A 16,204-nucleotide genomic window follows, 5' to 3' on the forward strand; every position below is an offset into this window, starting at 1 on the left:
GCACTGTATACACCCCTCCCTCACCGCCCCTGCCATTGAAATAAATGGGCACCACTACCGATGCACCTGCAAAGGGCTTCAGCAGCGGCGCTTTGAATCCTTTCCTTGGCCACTAGCGGGGGCTAAAAGCGCCCCGCTAGCGGCCAATAAGCGCACTATAACAACTAATAAAATTAACGGCGCTTCACCGCTAACACCCCCCCCCCCCGGTGTGAAAGTAGCCTAAGGCATAGTTCACAGTTACCATAAAACTGCCTATGCAGATAAGGGATGTCTGTAAATAAAAACATACTGTGCAGCTTTAACTACAAATGAATAATACCTTTGCTATAGGTGTAGTCCATTTCCATACCTCGTATATGGTTTGGCTCTGAAGAAAAAGGTGCTACCTTTGAAACATGCCAGTCAGTTTGGGCCCCGGTAGGGTCCCCTCGAACTCTGGAGTGCACTGTGTCTAGGACAGTTGAGCTATGGACGATGAGCTTGTACCATTTACACGTTTGTGACCACTTCTATGACAACGTCTTAGTAATATAATACTGTGGAATAATGCACTAGGCTGGTGCGCCCTTTTGTGTTTGTTTCTTGTACATACTGTACCTCATGAAGCCTGACTGGAACACTCCCAGGATGTTGCTAAGAGACGCCTAGTTGTTACTGCTCACAGGAGGGCGCTCTTTCTCTGATTCAAACCCCTCACATGCACTTTCCTTTTCCTGATGCAATAGCTCCGAGCTCAGCGTCAGAGCTCATTCCTGTGGTGGTGAAGGAGAACAGCAACAACTAGGTGTCTCTTAGCCATGTCCTAGAAGTTTTCCAATCAGGCTGCATGAGGTACATAAAATTGCCTACATCTATAGCAGGGGCACTATTTAATGTTATTCAACTTTGGTCAAAGCTTGTAACAGACAATAACATTTGTAAGCATCGAGTTGGTGAAATTTTAAGTAGAATTTAGTATCCCAGTCCACCTGTTCTTACTTGTCGCCAGAGTCCAGATATGATGTAAGTGGAAGAAGAGGCTTCTCCAACAAGCTCAGAATCAATATCTACACTTTGTATTTATAGAACATTTTATTAGGAACTTCCTAATATATATATAAAATATTCTGAAATAGGAAAAAGCAGAATGTTTGTTCCATCACAAAACCCTCAGAATCAATGATCATTTTGTCTGTGATCACAGGCCCATCACACCTTCCCCACCACAAGACCAACCATGGAACCAGAAAATTTGGAGTTAAAAGCAGAACTCTGGGCAAAAATGTTTTCATCCCATGTAGTGGAGCTGTGCCTGCACTACTTGGGTTAACTGATTATTTTTGTCTAGGGGTGATAAGAGTGGAGAGTGGACTTGGCTAATCCACCGATCCACCCAGCGCAAGACCTGGCACTCCGCCCCGCCCCCATCCCCCCCCCCCCCAGCCTAGGTCTTGTGCAGTGGACTGTTCCCGATTCCTCATTCCCATAGACCAGCTCTGGATATGAGGATGGCAGGAACAGTCCACCATTGGTCGTGGGGGTGCACTGTTTTCAGGGGGATCAAAGGATTGGGTGAGTATAGGCTCTCTGTTCACCCCTGGACAAAAAAGCAGTCAACCCATGCAGTGTGGGCATAGCCTCACTGCATGGGGGACACTTTTTTTTCCCCAGAGTTCTACTTTAAGGGGAACCCATTTACTGGTGCAATCTTTATAATGTATTATACCCATGACAGTGTGCAGCAACTGCAGCATTAGCCATTGTGCTGGGTGTACACAAAGAAATCTTATAAAGATTGCACCAGTAAATGGGTTCCCTTTAACGCCAATTTTTTTTTCCACGGCTGGCCTTGTGATAGGAAGGTGTGATGGGATGGGCATGGGCCTGTGATTACAGGCAAACTGATCATTGATTATCCTGATCGTATACCTGGCCTCAGAGAATCTTCACCCCCAATGAGGACTGGAGAATCTTACTATTGTGGACTCCACACTGCATGGTCCCATGGATGGTCACCTCACTGACTTAGGCATTTGGAGCCAAAGCCGAGGACCGGCACTGTGTGTAAGCTGCTGCCTGCTTGTAATCTGTGTCAAAGAGAGACAGGGACTCAGGCTTACCGCTGAAGAAGATCTACAAGCCGGATCCTCGCTCCCCCCGCATGTCTTTGCAGGCTGCAGGCTCTGTGTCTCCGCCCCCACCCTGGATGCCAGCAGACGATTGGTCCCCTGTCCCCCATGGGGTGGGGATCTCTGCAACTCAAGTCTGACTCCAGACTGTGTCCAGCGGTGGGGGGGGGGCTTCTTTCTCTATAGCAGCCGGCCGCCATGCAGGCTTGCGGCAGCGCAGGCGACAAATTAATTTCATGTGCTGCTGTAGGTGGAGTGGGCCCTGGCCAGCCGGACCCCTTGGGACGCTCTGGCCCCTTACTTGAGTAATGCCTGTACCCCCCGCCCTCCCTATGAATGGCTCTGTAGGCTGGCAAAGGTTCTGTTATTTCTAGGCTCCATTTAAAGCCCCTCTCTTATCTACCTTCACATCCTTGGAAGTACTCGGCACTTCCTCTCTGTTCTTGTTCTTCCAATCCTCCTCATCCCCTTGATCCTGCATTTCTGCAAACTTTTTGATGACATCTTCCAAGCGATTTAATGCCAAGCTGCGGTTTTCACAGAGACGTCGGGCCAGGGATGGGTCATGTTTAGCAGGGTCCTCACCTGGGCAATCAAGCAAAAAAATAAATACATTTAAAACCTTAAAAAGAACTGACAAAATAGGTTATTACAGCTTTTTTCAAAAAAAAAAAAAAAAATGCAATAAAAAACAAAATGCAGTGGTAATAAAAGCGATTGTGTGACCCAAGATGAAAAGTTGAAATAAAAAAGGAACAAATTACACAATTTTAAAGCCGTTTACATACATATATGTCTATTGGTGTGCCCTACACAAAGTAGGGCAGGTATCTGCATTTAGGAGCACTTTAGGGTTTTTTTTTTCTTTCTTCCTTTTTGCTAATATTAGCGCCTTTATATAATAACAGAATCAAGATATACCTGTGCCCAAAGTGGCTGTCAGCTGCTTTATTGAAATCTATACAGGGAGATCGGTGCTTGTAACACCCCCACCGTCGCACTGATCACCCAACTGCCCAGGTATCGAGTCATGCATCAGAGCATTTGCATGAGTACAAGTATTTGTGCAAAAGCTTGGTATCGGTACAGATATTAGTATCGGGTGCAACCCTATTAGAAATTCTGGATGAACCCTCTGCACAATGCTATATACCCTTTTCTAGCACACTTTGCAACAGGGATTTTTGGTTCATACATATTGCAATACATGTTTAAGCTGACCAACTGTGTCAAGGTAATTCCTCTTATGGCCAGTCCTACACTGCTATGGTGGACTGGACACACCATGCCAACATGGGGCAAACAGACACAAATTAGTTCCCCCCCTGTCTGTATGCACCATGTTGGTATGGTGTCCACCGTAGCATATGCATTGGCAGAGCAGAGTAGGACTGGCCATAAGACAGATTACTTTGACGCAGTTAGCCAACTTAACCACTTCCCTACCCGCCCATTATCATATGACGTCCTCAGCTTCCAGGCGGTATAGGGGGCGCGTGCCTGCTGCATCACCGAGGACCTGATGCGCATGCCTGGCGGTTGCAATGTCTGCCGAGCACTCGCAATCGCTCGTTACAGAGCAGGATTGTAGCACTGATCGCTGTATAAATGTGAATGGTTCCAAAATAGTGTCAAAAGTGTCCAATATGTTCGCCGCAATTTCACAGTCACAAAAATCGCAGATCGCCGCCATTACTAGTAAAAAAAAATATATATAATAAAAATGCCATAAATCTATCCCCTATTTTGTAGACGCTATAACTTTTGCACAAACCAATCAATATGCGCTTATTGCGACTTTTTTTTAACCAAAAATATGTAGAAGAATACATATCGGTCTAAAATGAGGAAAAATTTATTTTTTTTTTTTTAATTGGGATAATTATTACAGCAAAAAGTAATAAATATTGTGTTTTTTTTCAAACTTGTCGCTCCTTTTGTTTATAGCGCAAAAAATAAAAACTGCAGAGGTGATCAAATACCACCAAAAGAAATCTCTATTTGTGGGGAAAAAATTATAAAATTTAACTTGGATACAGTGTTACATGACACTTGTCATTCAAAATGTTACAGCGTTGAAAACTGAAAATTGGCCTGAGCAGGAAGGGGGTGAAAATGCCGGTATTGAAGTGGTTGAAGATGTTTTGCAATATCAGGATAAACAAAGAAATCAGATGGCTGCACTCCCACAAACGATGCAATTCAATTTTATTAAGTAGATAAAAAAAAAAAAAAAAAAAAAAAAGCATAACATGATGGGCATACAGGCGGGGGGAGGAACAGGTTGATGTGTTTCACATGATAGATGTGCTTTGTCAAAACCACATCTATCGTGTGAAACGCGTCAACCTGTTCCTCCTCCCGCTGTATGCCCATTATGTTGTGCTTTTTTTTTTTTTTTGATCTTCTTAATAAAATTAAATTGCATCGTTTGTGGGAGTGTGGCCATCTGATTTCTTAGTTCATCCTGATATCTGCAGCAGTGACGGGCCGTGCGGCCTACTATACAGATCGTTTACTTGGATTGGAGCCTTGCCGGCTCACCTGGAGCAGCGAGACGTGTTTGTATGTACTGCAATATGTGTGAACCAAAAATCCCTGTTTTTCACTGCAAAGTTTGCTAGAAAGTAGGGGTGCAACGGATCGTCATCGTTCCGTGATCCGAAGGTTGATCCGTACGGGACACCCGTGATCCGCGGAGCGCTCTGTGGCCTCGGCCATAGGAAAGGCCGCGGCTTCGGCCTAGCTCCGGAGCGGCGGCCATCTTGGTACACCAGGCACCCCTGGTACACTCCGGAGCTAGGCCGAAGCCGCGGCCTTTCAAATGACGGAGCGATCACTTGTAACAAACCGGCGTCATGTCATGACGCCGGTTCCTCTCTCCCCTCTGTGTACTGATTTGTACAGTGGAGGGGAGAGATCGGATGGCAGCAGTGCCAATACTCTGCAATGCCCTGCCAATACTCTGCAATGCTCTGCTGCAATACCCTGCCAATACTCTGCAATGCTCTGCTGCAATACCCTGCCAATACTCTGCAATGCTCTGCTGCAATACCCTGCCAATACTCTGCTGCAATATCCTGCCAATACTCTGCAATGCCCTGCCAATACTCTGCAATGCTCTGCTGCAATGCCCTGACAATACTCTGCAATGCCCTGACAATACTCTGCAATGCCCTGACAATACTCTGCAATGCCCTGACAATACTCTGCAATGCCCTGACAATACTCTGCAATGCCCTGACAATACTGTGCCATACCCTGCCAATACCCTGCCAATATACCCGCCAATACCCTGCAATACTCTGCCAATAGGGAGATTGTGGATATTACAGTGGGGGAGATTTTTTTTTGTTGATCCGAAAATGATCCGAACCGTGACTCCTGATCCGAGGAACGATCCGAACCGTGAGTTTTTTGATCCGTTGCACCCCTACTAGAAAGGGTATATAGCAGTGTGCAGAGGGTCCAGAATTAGTATAATCACAGGTTCGCTTGCTAGAATTATTTTGCAGAAAGAAGTCCTTGGACTGAATTGTTGTTCTCATTGTTCAATGTTCAGAGAAAGTTGTACTTTGAGAGTGGAGGTGTAAGGTCACGCTGATAAGGTGTTCCAATAGAACAGAAAGTCATATTTTGTATCTGATGATGTGCTGTTTGTGCACATTGCTTATGCTTAACCACTTGCTGACCAGGCTTTTTCTGGCACTTTTTGTTTACAAGTTTAAACCCTCGTTCACATTGAACATTGCGACTTCGGGTTCCGACTTGAGCCCCCTGTTGACATCGGGGTGATCTGACATGTCAAATCGGAGTCTGTTGCTGGCAAACGGCACCGTCCGAATCGGTGCGACGCCACGTCGATTTCCAAAAGTAGTTCCTGTACTACTTTTGGCAACTTTGGGGGCAATTTCAATAGACATCTGTGAATGAACTCGCACAGATGTCTTTTAAATCTCCCCCGAAGTCAGAAATGAAAAGCAGGTTTGAAATCGTGTGAGTTCAGCTAAAACGCGCATGATTTCAAACCTGTCTCCAAGGTAAATGTAGACTCAAGGACATCTGTGCAGTTTCATGCACAAATGTCTATTGAAGTTGCACCCGAAGTGCAGTGCCACAAAGTCGGCATCGCACCGATTGTAACGGTGCCATTGCCGGCAATAGGCTGCAACCTGTCGTGCATTTTGACCGGTCAAAAATCGCTTCAATGTGCAGGACGACTAAATCAGTATTTTTTTGGCTAGAAAATTACTTCTAACCCCCAAACATTACACATTTAAAAAAAAAAATTTAAGCAAAGACCCTAGGGAATAAAATGGCGATTGTTGCAATTTTTGCGGTGTTTGCGCAGGCCCTGATGAAGTGTAACAGCCAGCGGAACGCGTTGGCTGGAAAAATGGATCCCAAGGCCAGAAAACAAATTACATTGGATGTTTTTAACTCTTAATATTTGTGAGATTTTATATATAAAAATATAACATTTTATTACAGCAGTCTGGTCCTGTCTATATCAAATCCAAGGAGGTCCATATAAAGTCCCATATAGCTTCTGTACTCTTGTATGTTAGAACAGGAAGCGTGTTACTGGCAGGACCACTAGCTAAAAATGTATTTTACAAAAGCCTAAAAATTTAAAACGAATGCAGCCACCACATCTAATGCACGATAATCTGCAATATTAGATTTTTGTATGTGGGTTTAGATACAATTTACGCTCAGTTCACACAGGGACGACTTGTCAGGCGACCTAGTCACCTGACAAGTCGCCTCCCGTTCTGTGCTATGGAACCGTTCTAAGGGGAGCGACGCAAGTCGCTCCGACTTAGAAAAAGGTTCCTGTACGACTTTGGGGGTGACTTGGGGAGACTTGCATAGACTTCTATACAGAAGTCGTTTTGCAAGTCGCCCGGGCAGTCGTGTGCAGGTCGCCTCGGTGAGGCGACCTGCAAGTCGTGCCGCCTCTGGTGCGAACCGAGGCTTAGGGCTCGTTTAAAACAGATGCAGTCATGTACATTTTTAAACGCAGTGCAAATATGCAAGAAAAATTCATGTATTCCAAGGAGCCCATTTTACAAAAACTGCAGCATTTTCATGTGCAAAAAAAAATAAAATAAAAATAAAGTACAGCATGCTGCATTTTTCCACATTGGAATGCATCGGAAACACACATGAAGAAGAATAAAATTGAAATAAAGTGTAGCCAGTTCCGGATTGCCCACCGCACATATGTTGTGGCAGGGCGGCCCGGATGCGCAAAACAACGTACCTGTACGTTGTCCGCGCTCCATGGTCTGTGGGGCGCACACGCTCGCGGCTGGGGTGACCTGCTTCCACTGTCATTGGACACAGCGGGAGCTAATCAGCGGGTCTGGCGGTTGCGATGGCCACCCACGATCGTTCTCAGGAAAGACAGAACGGCGGTCTGCCTATGTAAACAAGGTAGACTGCCGTTCTGTCACAGACAAAGATTCCTGTAATCAGGAACACAAATCTTTGTCCAGTGTCAGCACCCCCCACACAGTTAGTAAACACACCCAGGGAACACATTTAACCCTTTGATCGCCCCGGATGTTAACCCCCTTCCCTGCCAGTGTCATTTTTACAGTGAAAGTACATTTTTTTGCACTGATCACTGCATTAGTGTCGCTGGTCCCCAAAAAGTGTCACTTCGTGTTCAATTTGTCCACCGCAATGTCGAAGTCCCAGTAAAAAAATCACTGATCGCTGACCATTACTAGTAAAAAAAAAAAAATCATCAGGCTTTCAACAAGCTTTAAGAAGGACTGAAGCCTGCTAGTATCTTGCTTAAAGTGGCAATCGGCGCTCCCATTAGGATCTGTGTTCAACATCTACAATCTGGAGCTGAATGGTACTTTAAAAAGCTTCAACAAAGCTTGCTGAAAGCTCTGAAAATGCTTTGTCAAAGCTTGCTGTTCACACTGCTCTTATACAAGCTGAAGCCTGTGTGAAACAGGCCTTATGAAGCTGGTTCAGAGCGCTAACTTGCAGCCAAGACAGAAGAGAGTGAATGGGCTGAAAGAAAAAAAAAAAAGGAGGAGATCAGGAGCAGACCAAAAATAAATGCACTTTTTAGCAGGTAAAAAAACGTGCATTTTTAGGCCTCATGAACACTGGACGTTTTTACAGCTGCTGTTTCTGGCTTCAGGTGTTTTTCTCTGCAGCCAATAAACTTCCCAGCATGTTATACTATGTGTTATCAGCAGTTTTTGACAGGGGTGTTTTCAGGCTGGAAAAAACCCCCAGAACTAGTGGGTTTTGAGAGGAGTTTTTCACCTGTAAAAACGCTCTAATGCCCCGTACACACGGTCGGATTTTCCGATGGAAAATGTGTGATAGGACTTTGTTGTTGGAAATTCCGACCGTGTGTAGGCTCCATCGGACATTTTCCATCGGATTTTCCGACACACAAAGTTGGAGAGCAGGAGATAAAATTTTCCGACAACAAAATCCGTTGTCGGAAATTCCGATCGTGTGTACACAAATCCGACGGACAAAGTGCCACGCATGCTCAGAATAAATAAAGAGATGAAAGCTATTGGCCACTGCCCCGTTTATAGTCCCGACGTACGTGTTTTACGTCACCGCGTTTAGAACGATCGGATTTTCCGACAACTTTGTGCGACCGTGTGTAGACAAAACAAGTTTGAGCCAACATCCGTCAGAAAAAATCCTAGGATTTTGTTGTCGGAATGTCCGAACAAAGTCCGACCGTGTGTGCGCCCTATAACTCTGAAAAAAAAGCTGAAAAACTGCAAAAAAATATGAAAAAGGCGGCTATTCTGCGTTTATGAGCCATAAGCTTTTGTGGGAGTATAATTATGCTAAAAAAAAAAAAAATGCTGAAAAACTCATTCTACAGCTACAGCTTTCTACAGCTAATGCTACTGGTGTTTTTATAAGTATCCTGCAGAGCACTGCACCAGCGATCAGCAGAATGTGGGTGCAACGTCCTGCTCCTGCAGACTCTAAGGAAAGCCATCTACCCATACTTTTTTTTTTGTTTCAATATATTTATGGTATGGTAATATATATTATTACAAATAGCTATAAAGGAGTATAGGCATGTCAATTAAAGTTATTGTAAAGGCTTGTTTTCTTTCCTATAAAAATAACAAACATGTTATACTTACCTCCTCTGTTGCAGTGGATTTGCACAGAGCAGCCCCAATCCTCCTTCTGTGATCCTGGCCCCTCCCTCCTGTTAGTGCCCCCACAGCAAGCAGCTTGCTATGGGGGCACCTGAGTCACAGCTCTCTGTGTCCATTCAGACACGGAGCACCTACCCGACACTGCTCCCCCTTCTCCTGATTGGCTAGCTGATTTTGATTGATAGCAGCGGGAGCCAATGGCGCCACTGCTGTGTCTCAGCCAACCAGGAAAGAGGCTCCGGACGGCTGAGACACTCCTGGACATCGCTGGATAGCGAGGGACCTCAGGTAAGTATTAGGGGGGGTGGGGGCTGAGGGGGGGAAATAGAATGCATTAAGATAAAAAAAACTTTCTGCCTTGACAACCTCTTTTAAGATGATAATAAAACACCATGTCCTCGAAGTCTTTTCGCAGTCACCTTGGGAGAGCTCATCTGCAACCAACCCCACCGGGCGGCGCACATTGTATTTTTAAATCACTTTTATTGCTCTGCTTTTATCTCCTCTGCCCTTAAAAGCAGCGCTTAATCAAACCAAGATCCTTTTGATTACTCAGGGGTCTCAAATTGGTGGCCCTCCAGCTGTTGAGAAACTACAAGTCCCATGAGGCATTGCAAGGCTGACAGTTACAAGCCTGACTCCCACAGGAAGAATCATGATGGGACTTGTAGTTTCGCAACAGCTGGAGGGCCAGTTTGAGACACCTGGATTAGATGCTTTCACAAGCTTGTAGTGGCTTATTTACATCTGAGCAAAACCAGAAGTGACAAAGTCCTCGTCACGTCCGTTTTTTTTTAGACCATAGAGATGATCGGGGGAACTTCCCACGGCATTCTTTTTCTCACAAATAGAGCTTTCTTTAGGCGGTATTTGATCACCTCTGGGGTTTTTTATTTTTTGCGCTACAAATTAAAAAAAAGACAGACAATTTTGAACAATATTTTTTACTTTCTGCTATAAAACATGTGCTATAATTATTCTTTTTCTTAAATCAATTTCTTTTTATAAATTTGGGCCAATATCTATTCTGCTACATATTTTTGGTAAAAAACAAATCCCAATAAGTGTATAATAATTGGTTTGCACAAAAGTTATAGTGTCTAAAAACTATGAGATATACACTGGAATTTGTATTTATTTATTTTATACTAGTATTGGCAGTGATCAGCGACTTATAGCGGGACTGCGATATTGCGGTAGGCAAACTAACACTGACACTTTGTGGGAACCAGTGACACGAATACAGTGATCAGTGCTAAAAATAAGCACTGTCACTGTACTAATGACACTAGCTGGAAAGGGGTTAAACATTTAGGGCGATCAAAGGGTTAGATGTGTGTCTAACCAGTGTTTGTGTACTGATTTTACTAAGGGACGCTTTGCAGGAAAAAAAATTCCAGCATTCTCAGCTGACAGGACAGAGTTGTGTATGTATGTATGTATGTATGTATGTATGTATGTATGTATGTATGTATGTATATGTATATGTATATATATATATATATATATATATATATATATATATATATATATACACACACATACACACACACACACGTGATTCTGCACAGAATGGTTGTCCTGTAACCGTAAATCTGCTATAGGACATCCAGGAGGTGGTTAAAGTGGAGGGCCAGTCAAAAAAAAAAAAAAAATTAAAAGTCAGCAGCTACAAATACTGCAGCTGCTGACTTTTAATTGGACACTTACCTGTCCCAGGGTCCAGCAATGCGGGGGATCGAAGCCCCGCTCGTCCCCCCCTCCGTTCAGTGGCGCCAGCATTGCAACTGTGGGCGCCGGGCTGTGGCTTCACAGCCTGGCACCCACTGCGCATGCGCGAGCGGCGCCGCGATTGGCCGCTTAGTCACCTGGGACCTGTAATGGGTCCCAGATGATTGACAGGAGGGAGGGAGCAGAGCCGAGCCCTTCCTGTGCTGAGGGGGAAGTGATGTCACCAGCCCAGGCACTGGAAGAGGCAGACTACGAGGGACCCCCTAGCAACAGGCATTTAGAGGTAAATAAAAAAAATATATATATATCCAAATGTTTTTTATTTTTTTTTAGGCACAATCAATCATGACTTTTTTTTTTTTTTTTTTTTTTTTAGGGTGGAACAACACTTTAAGGAGCACGAAAAAAAAAAAAAGGAAAAATAGTGAAGTGAAATCAGTATTTCATTAATAGTTTATGGTACACAGTATTTTAGCAAACCATGTCAACTTTGTGTATAAATCAGCTGTACCAACCAATTACAGGTCTGCATTAACCTAGTTAACCCCTTGACACCAACCGCACATATATATGCGGCCGCTCGATGGGTGGGCCTTAACGCCGAGCAGCTGCATGTATGTGGCCCTGTTAAAACAACTTACCATGCTGAGAGCACGCTCCCAGCATGGTAGCCGATGGGTACTGGAAAGCTCCCGATGCATACTAGCGATCGGGACCTTTCCAATCATGTTACAGCCAATCGCAGCGGTCACATGACCCGAATGTCTGCCTCCACCTGCCAGCTTTTAGAACGCCTAAAGGGCCGGGAGGCAGGAAGGGGTTAAATAAGCATTTTTAAACTTTCCACACTAACAGGATCTCTTCTAAAAGCACTCACCGCTCTTGTAGGGATCAGTCAGGTGAGAACCGAAGTTATACACCAAGTCTAAATGTCTCCGGTCTTTCAGCTTGTTCCCAAGGTCCCGAAAAGCATCCTGTGCTATGCTTTGCACATGCTTGCGTGTCAGGCCCAGGCTATGCCTTTCATTGGCTTTCTGGACCACCTTAAGGATGTCGCCATAATCCGGGAAAACATCTCTAGTTTTATTAATGAACTTTTCCAGGCGGCGATTGACCTCCTTGTATCGGGTACCCTTGTACTCTATCCGTTGCTCTATAACCCGACCTGTGAGGCTGGAGCAGTCTTTCAGCTCGCAGAGTTTCTCATAGATACGTATCATTTTCTGTTTCAGCCTCGACTCCTGAATGTATGTCGAGTCCTCATCATCCATATCATCCAGACTAAGCTCCTTCTCTTGCAGCTTCTGGATCTCCTGAGCGTAAAGCCGCAAAAGGCTCTCGAGGCGCCGGATCTGATGCTTGGATCCCGCTTTCTTTTCCGGTACCTCCTCATTTGTATTTTCCGTTTCTCCCTCCTCCTTTGAGTTTTCAGTTTCTACTGATTCCTTTGCGACTCCGGCTTCCACCTTGTCACGCTGTGGAGTAGCCGGTTGCGTTCGCAGGGGGACTTTTTTCTTCTCGGAATGATTTTTGAGCACAGTACACAGTTCGTTGATGTAAACATAGAGCTTTGTTTGCTTGCCCTGCACGCGGGTGAGACAGCGACCCAAAGTGTTGCGGAACTCGACAGAGGAAAGGTAGCTAGCGTTGACCTTGGAGTGACATTTTTTAAGGAAGGGTATTACCTCTGGATGTTCAGCGGTTAACTTGGAGCAGTAGTCCACAAACTGAAAGGATAAAGGGTGCAGATGTTAGGGGAAACAATTTCCATCACAAAACTGAAAAACCTCTTACCACAAGAGCTGACTCCTCAGGATTTTATAGCCATTGCTTTTCCCTTTCAGCAAAATGGTCAAACGTTTGTCTTGTTAGTGAAAAGGGGTTACAAAAAAAAAAAAAAAAAAAAGTGTGTGTGTATGTGTAATATACACACACAGTATCTCACAAAAGTGAGTACACCCCTCCCATTTTTGTAAATAAATATTTTATTATATCTTTTCATGTGACAACACTGAAGAAATGATACTTTGCTACAATGTAAAGTAGTGAGTGTACAGCTTGTATAACAGTGTAAATTTGCTGTACCCTCAAAATAACTCAACACGCAGCCATTAATGACTAAAAAGCTGGCAACAAAAGTGATTACACCCCTAAGTGAAAATGTCCAAATTGGGTCCAATTAGCCATTTTCCCTCCCCGATGTCATGTGACTTGTTAGTCTTACAAGGTCTCAGGTGTGAATGGGGAGCAGGTGTGGTAAATTTGGTGTTATCGCTCTCACTCTCTCATACTGGTCACTGGAAGTGAGGTTCTGAAAAAAAGAATTGTTGCTCTACATAAAGATGGCCTAGGCTATAAGAAGATTGCTAAGACCCTGAAACTGAGCTGCAGCACGGTGGCCAAGAACATACAGCGGTTTAACAGGACAGGTTCCACTCAGAACAGGCCTCACCATGGTCAACCAAAGAAGTCGAGTACACGTGCTCAGCGTCATATCCAGAAGTTGTCTTTGGGAAATAGATGTATGGGTGCTGCCAGCATTGCTGCAGAGGTTGAAGGGGTGGGGGGTCAGCCTGTCAGTGCTCAGACCATACGCAGCCATACACTGCATCAAATCCAGAAGGAAGCCTCTTCTACAGATGATGCACAAGAAAGCCTACAAACAGTTTGCTAAAGACAAGCAGACTAAGGACATGGATTACTGGAACCATGTCCTGTGGTCTGATGAGACCAAGATAAACTTATTTGGTGTCAAGCATGTGTGCGGTGAGGAGTACAAAGACAAGTGTGTCTTGCCTACAGTCAAGCATGGTGGTGGGAGTGTCATGGTCTGGGGCTGTATGAGTGCTGCCGGCAATGGGGAGCTACAGTTCATTGAGGGAACCATGAATGCCAACATGTACTGTGACATATTGAAGCAGAGCATGATCCCCTTCCTTTCGGAGACTGGGCCGCAGGGCAGTATTCCAACATGATAAACTGCCCCAAACACACCTCCAAGACGACCACTGCCTTGCTAAAGAAGCAGAGGGTAAAAGGTGATGAACTGGCCAAGCATGTCTCCAAACTTAAACCCCATTGAGCATTTGTGGAGCCTCCTTCAAACTGAAGGTGAAGGAGCGCAAGGTCTCTAACATCCACCAGCTCCGTGATGTCATCATGGAGGAATGAAAGAGGACTCCAGTTTCAACCTGTGAAGCTCTGGTGAACTCAATGCCGAAGAGGGTTAAGGCAGTGCTGGAAAATAATGGTTGTCACACAAAATATTGAGACTTTGAGCCCAATTTGGACATTTTCACTTAGGGGTGTACTCACTTTTGTTGCCAGGGGTTTAGACATTAATGGCTGTGTGTTGAGTTATTTTGAGGGGACAGCAAATTTATACTGTTATACAAGCTGTACACTCACTACTTTACATTGTAGCAAAGTGTCATTTTCTTCAGTGTTGTCACATGAAAAGATATAATAAAATATTTACAAAAATGTGAGGGGTGTACTCAGTTTTGTGAGATATTGTATAGAAGAAATAAATATCACTTGCACCAAGCAAAGTATAACACCAACATTCCACAGTCTCCTTCCTTACTATGCTGTGAAATACACGAGGTGCAGGAAAGATCAGATTACACAGACAGATGGATGAAACAAAAGAAGAGATCATTAGATGTTCTCATTAGGAGAACCAAGTGTTATAGATGCACCATTTGTTTACAAGACAAAGACTTTATTCCAGAAAGGTTACGTGGCTCAAGCACCCATCCGCTCCTCCCTTTTTCTATCCTATCCACATCTGTTTCTAGTTTACTCCCCCCCCCACCTTGGTAATTACACGCTTTGCATATCCTACCTGTATATTTCCCTTGTATTTATTACATCTTTATTTAGCTTCTTCTCATGCTAACAAAGCAAAACTGCTGTCAATGCAATCTTCATGACTAATTACAACCCCCTCCCCTTTTTATTTTTAAAGAGAAGTGCAGGAATAGAAAACAACAAACATTTAGACCCCTTTCACACTGGGGCGGTTTGCAGGCGTTATTGCACTAAAAATACCGCCTGCAAACCGCCCCTAAACAGCCTCCGCTGTTTGTTCAGTGTGAAAGCCCGAGGGCTTTCACACTGAAGCGGTGCGCTGGCAGGACGGTGAAAAAAGTCCTGCAAACCGCTTCTTTGGAGCGGTGTATTCACCGCTCCTAAACCGCTCCTGCCCATTGAAATCAATGGGACAGCGCGGCTATACCGAGGCAATACCGCAGCTATAGCCGCGCTGTACGAGTGATTTTAACCCTTTTTCGGCCGCCAGTGGGGGTTAAAACCGCACCGCTAGCGGCCGAATACCGCTGCAAGAACGACGGTACAGCAGCGCTAAAAATAGCACTGTTGTACCGCCGACGCCCCCACCGCCCCAGTGTGAAAGGGGCCTTACACTTGCCTAGATGGCTGCCAAGTCTACACCGAGAGCTCAGCAATCAAAAACCGCTGATCGCTGCCCCTCCAGCACTCACCCGAGCGCCTGACTGTGCAGGGGGTGAGAGCAGTTGGCTCAGGCTCTCAGCGGTGCACTGAGAGGCTCAGTCAGCTGCTGGTCAGGCATCTGGGTGGATCCCAAAATTATTGTTGGGATCCCCGCCTCTCTGAATCTGGGTCACAGTGTGGAGGGGGGCAGAACTAAGTGCACTTCTGTGACCCACAGGAGAAATATGGCCAAATATCTTTGACCATACTCATCCTTTTAGGATCACTTTACACACATCTTAAAGAGGAACTATACTTACCTTGAATCCAGCGAAGTGCCGTCCCCCCAGGAACTCACCCCTGGCCGCTGACATCTTCTTCGGGCGGCCGGCCTTTGGGTCTTAATAGCCGGCCGCTGTCATTGGCTGAGCCAAGATGACGTAATTCCCACAGGTTCGGCACTGCCAAAATTGTGCAGCGAGTCGTGCTTGTGCAGTTTACTGTACAGGGGCGGACAGGCTGGTAAAAAGCATTAAAACAGACTAGACAAAGCATGTGCCTTCTGCATTAAAAGTCCTCCTTGTCTGTCCATTTTCATCATGGAGCCTAACGTTCCACTTTACACGCAGCAGGCTTCTGGCTGGTCATGTGATGCCAAGGGTACTTTCTTTCTCATTGGGCATCAATGGGGCTTACTCCTGAACAGATTGGCTGTAATGATACGTGTGCTCTTCTGTG

General features: G+C 45.0%; 1 protein-coding gene across 3 annotated transcripts in view; it reads right to left on the reverse strand.

Moving 5' to 3' along the window:
- Positions 1-16,204, reverse strand: part of DAXX (death domain associated protein) — a 58,456-nt gene that overhangs the window by 24,384 nt on the left and 17,868 nt on the right. For all 3 annotated transcript variants that reach the window (XM_073598225.1, XM_073598222.1, XM_073598224.1), the window contains 2 exons: positions 11,889-12,738; positions 2,515-2,696 (listed from right to left, as the gene is read on the reverse strand). In XM_073598225.1, coding sequence (XP_073454326.1) covers positions 2,515-2,696; positions 11,889-12,738 — 1,032 coding nt within the window. The remainder of the gene's footprint in view (positions 1-2,514; positions 2,697-11,888; positions 12,739-16,204) is intronic.

Source organism: Aquarana catesbeiana, linkage group LG09 (genome assembly GCF_042186555.1).
Source record: "Aquarana catesbeiana isolate 2022-GZ linkage group LG09, ASM4218655v1, whole genome shotgun sequence".
Lineage (NCBI taxonomy): Eukaryota > Metazoa > Chordata > Amphibia > Anura > Ranidae > Aquarana > Aquarana catesbeiana.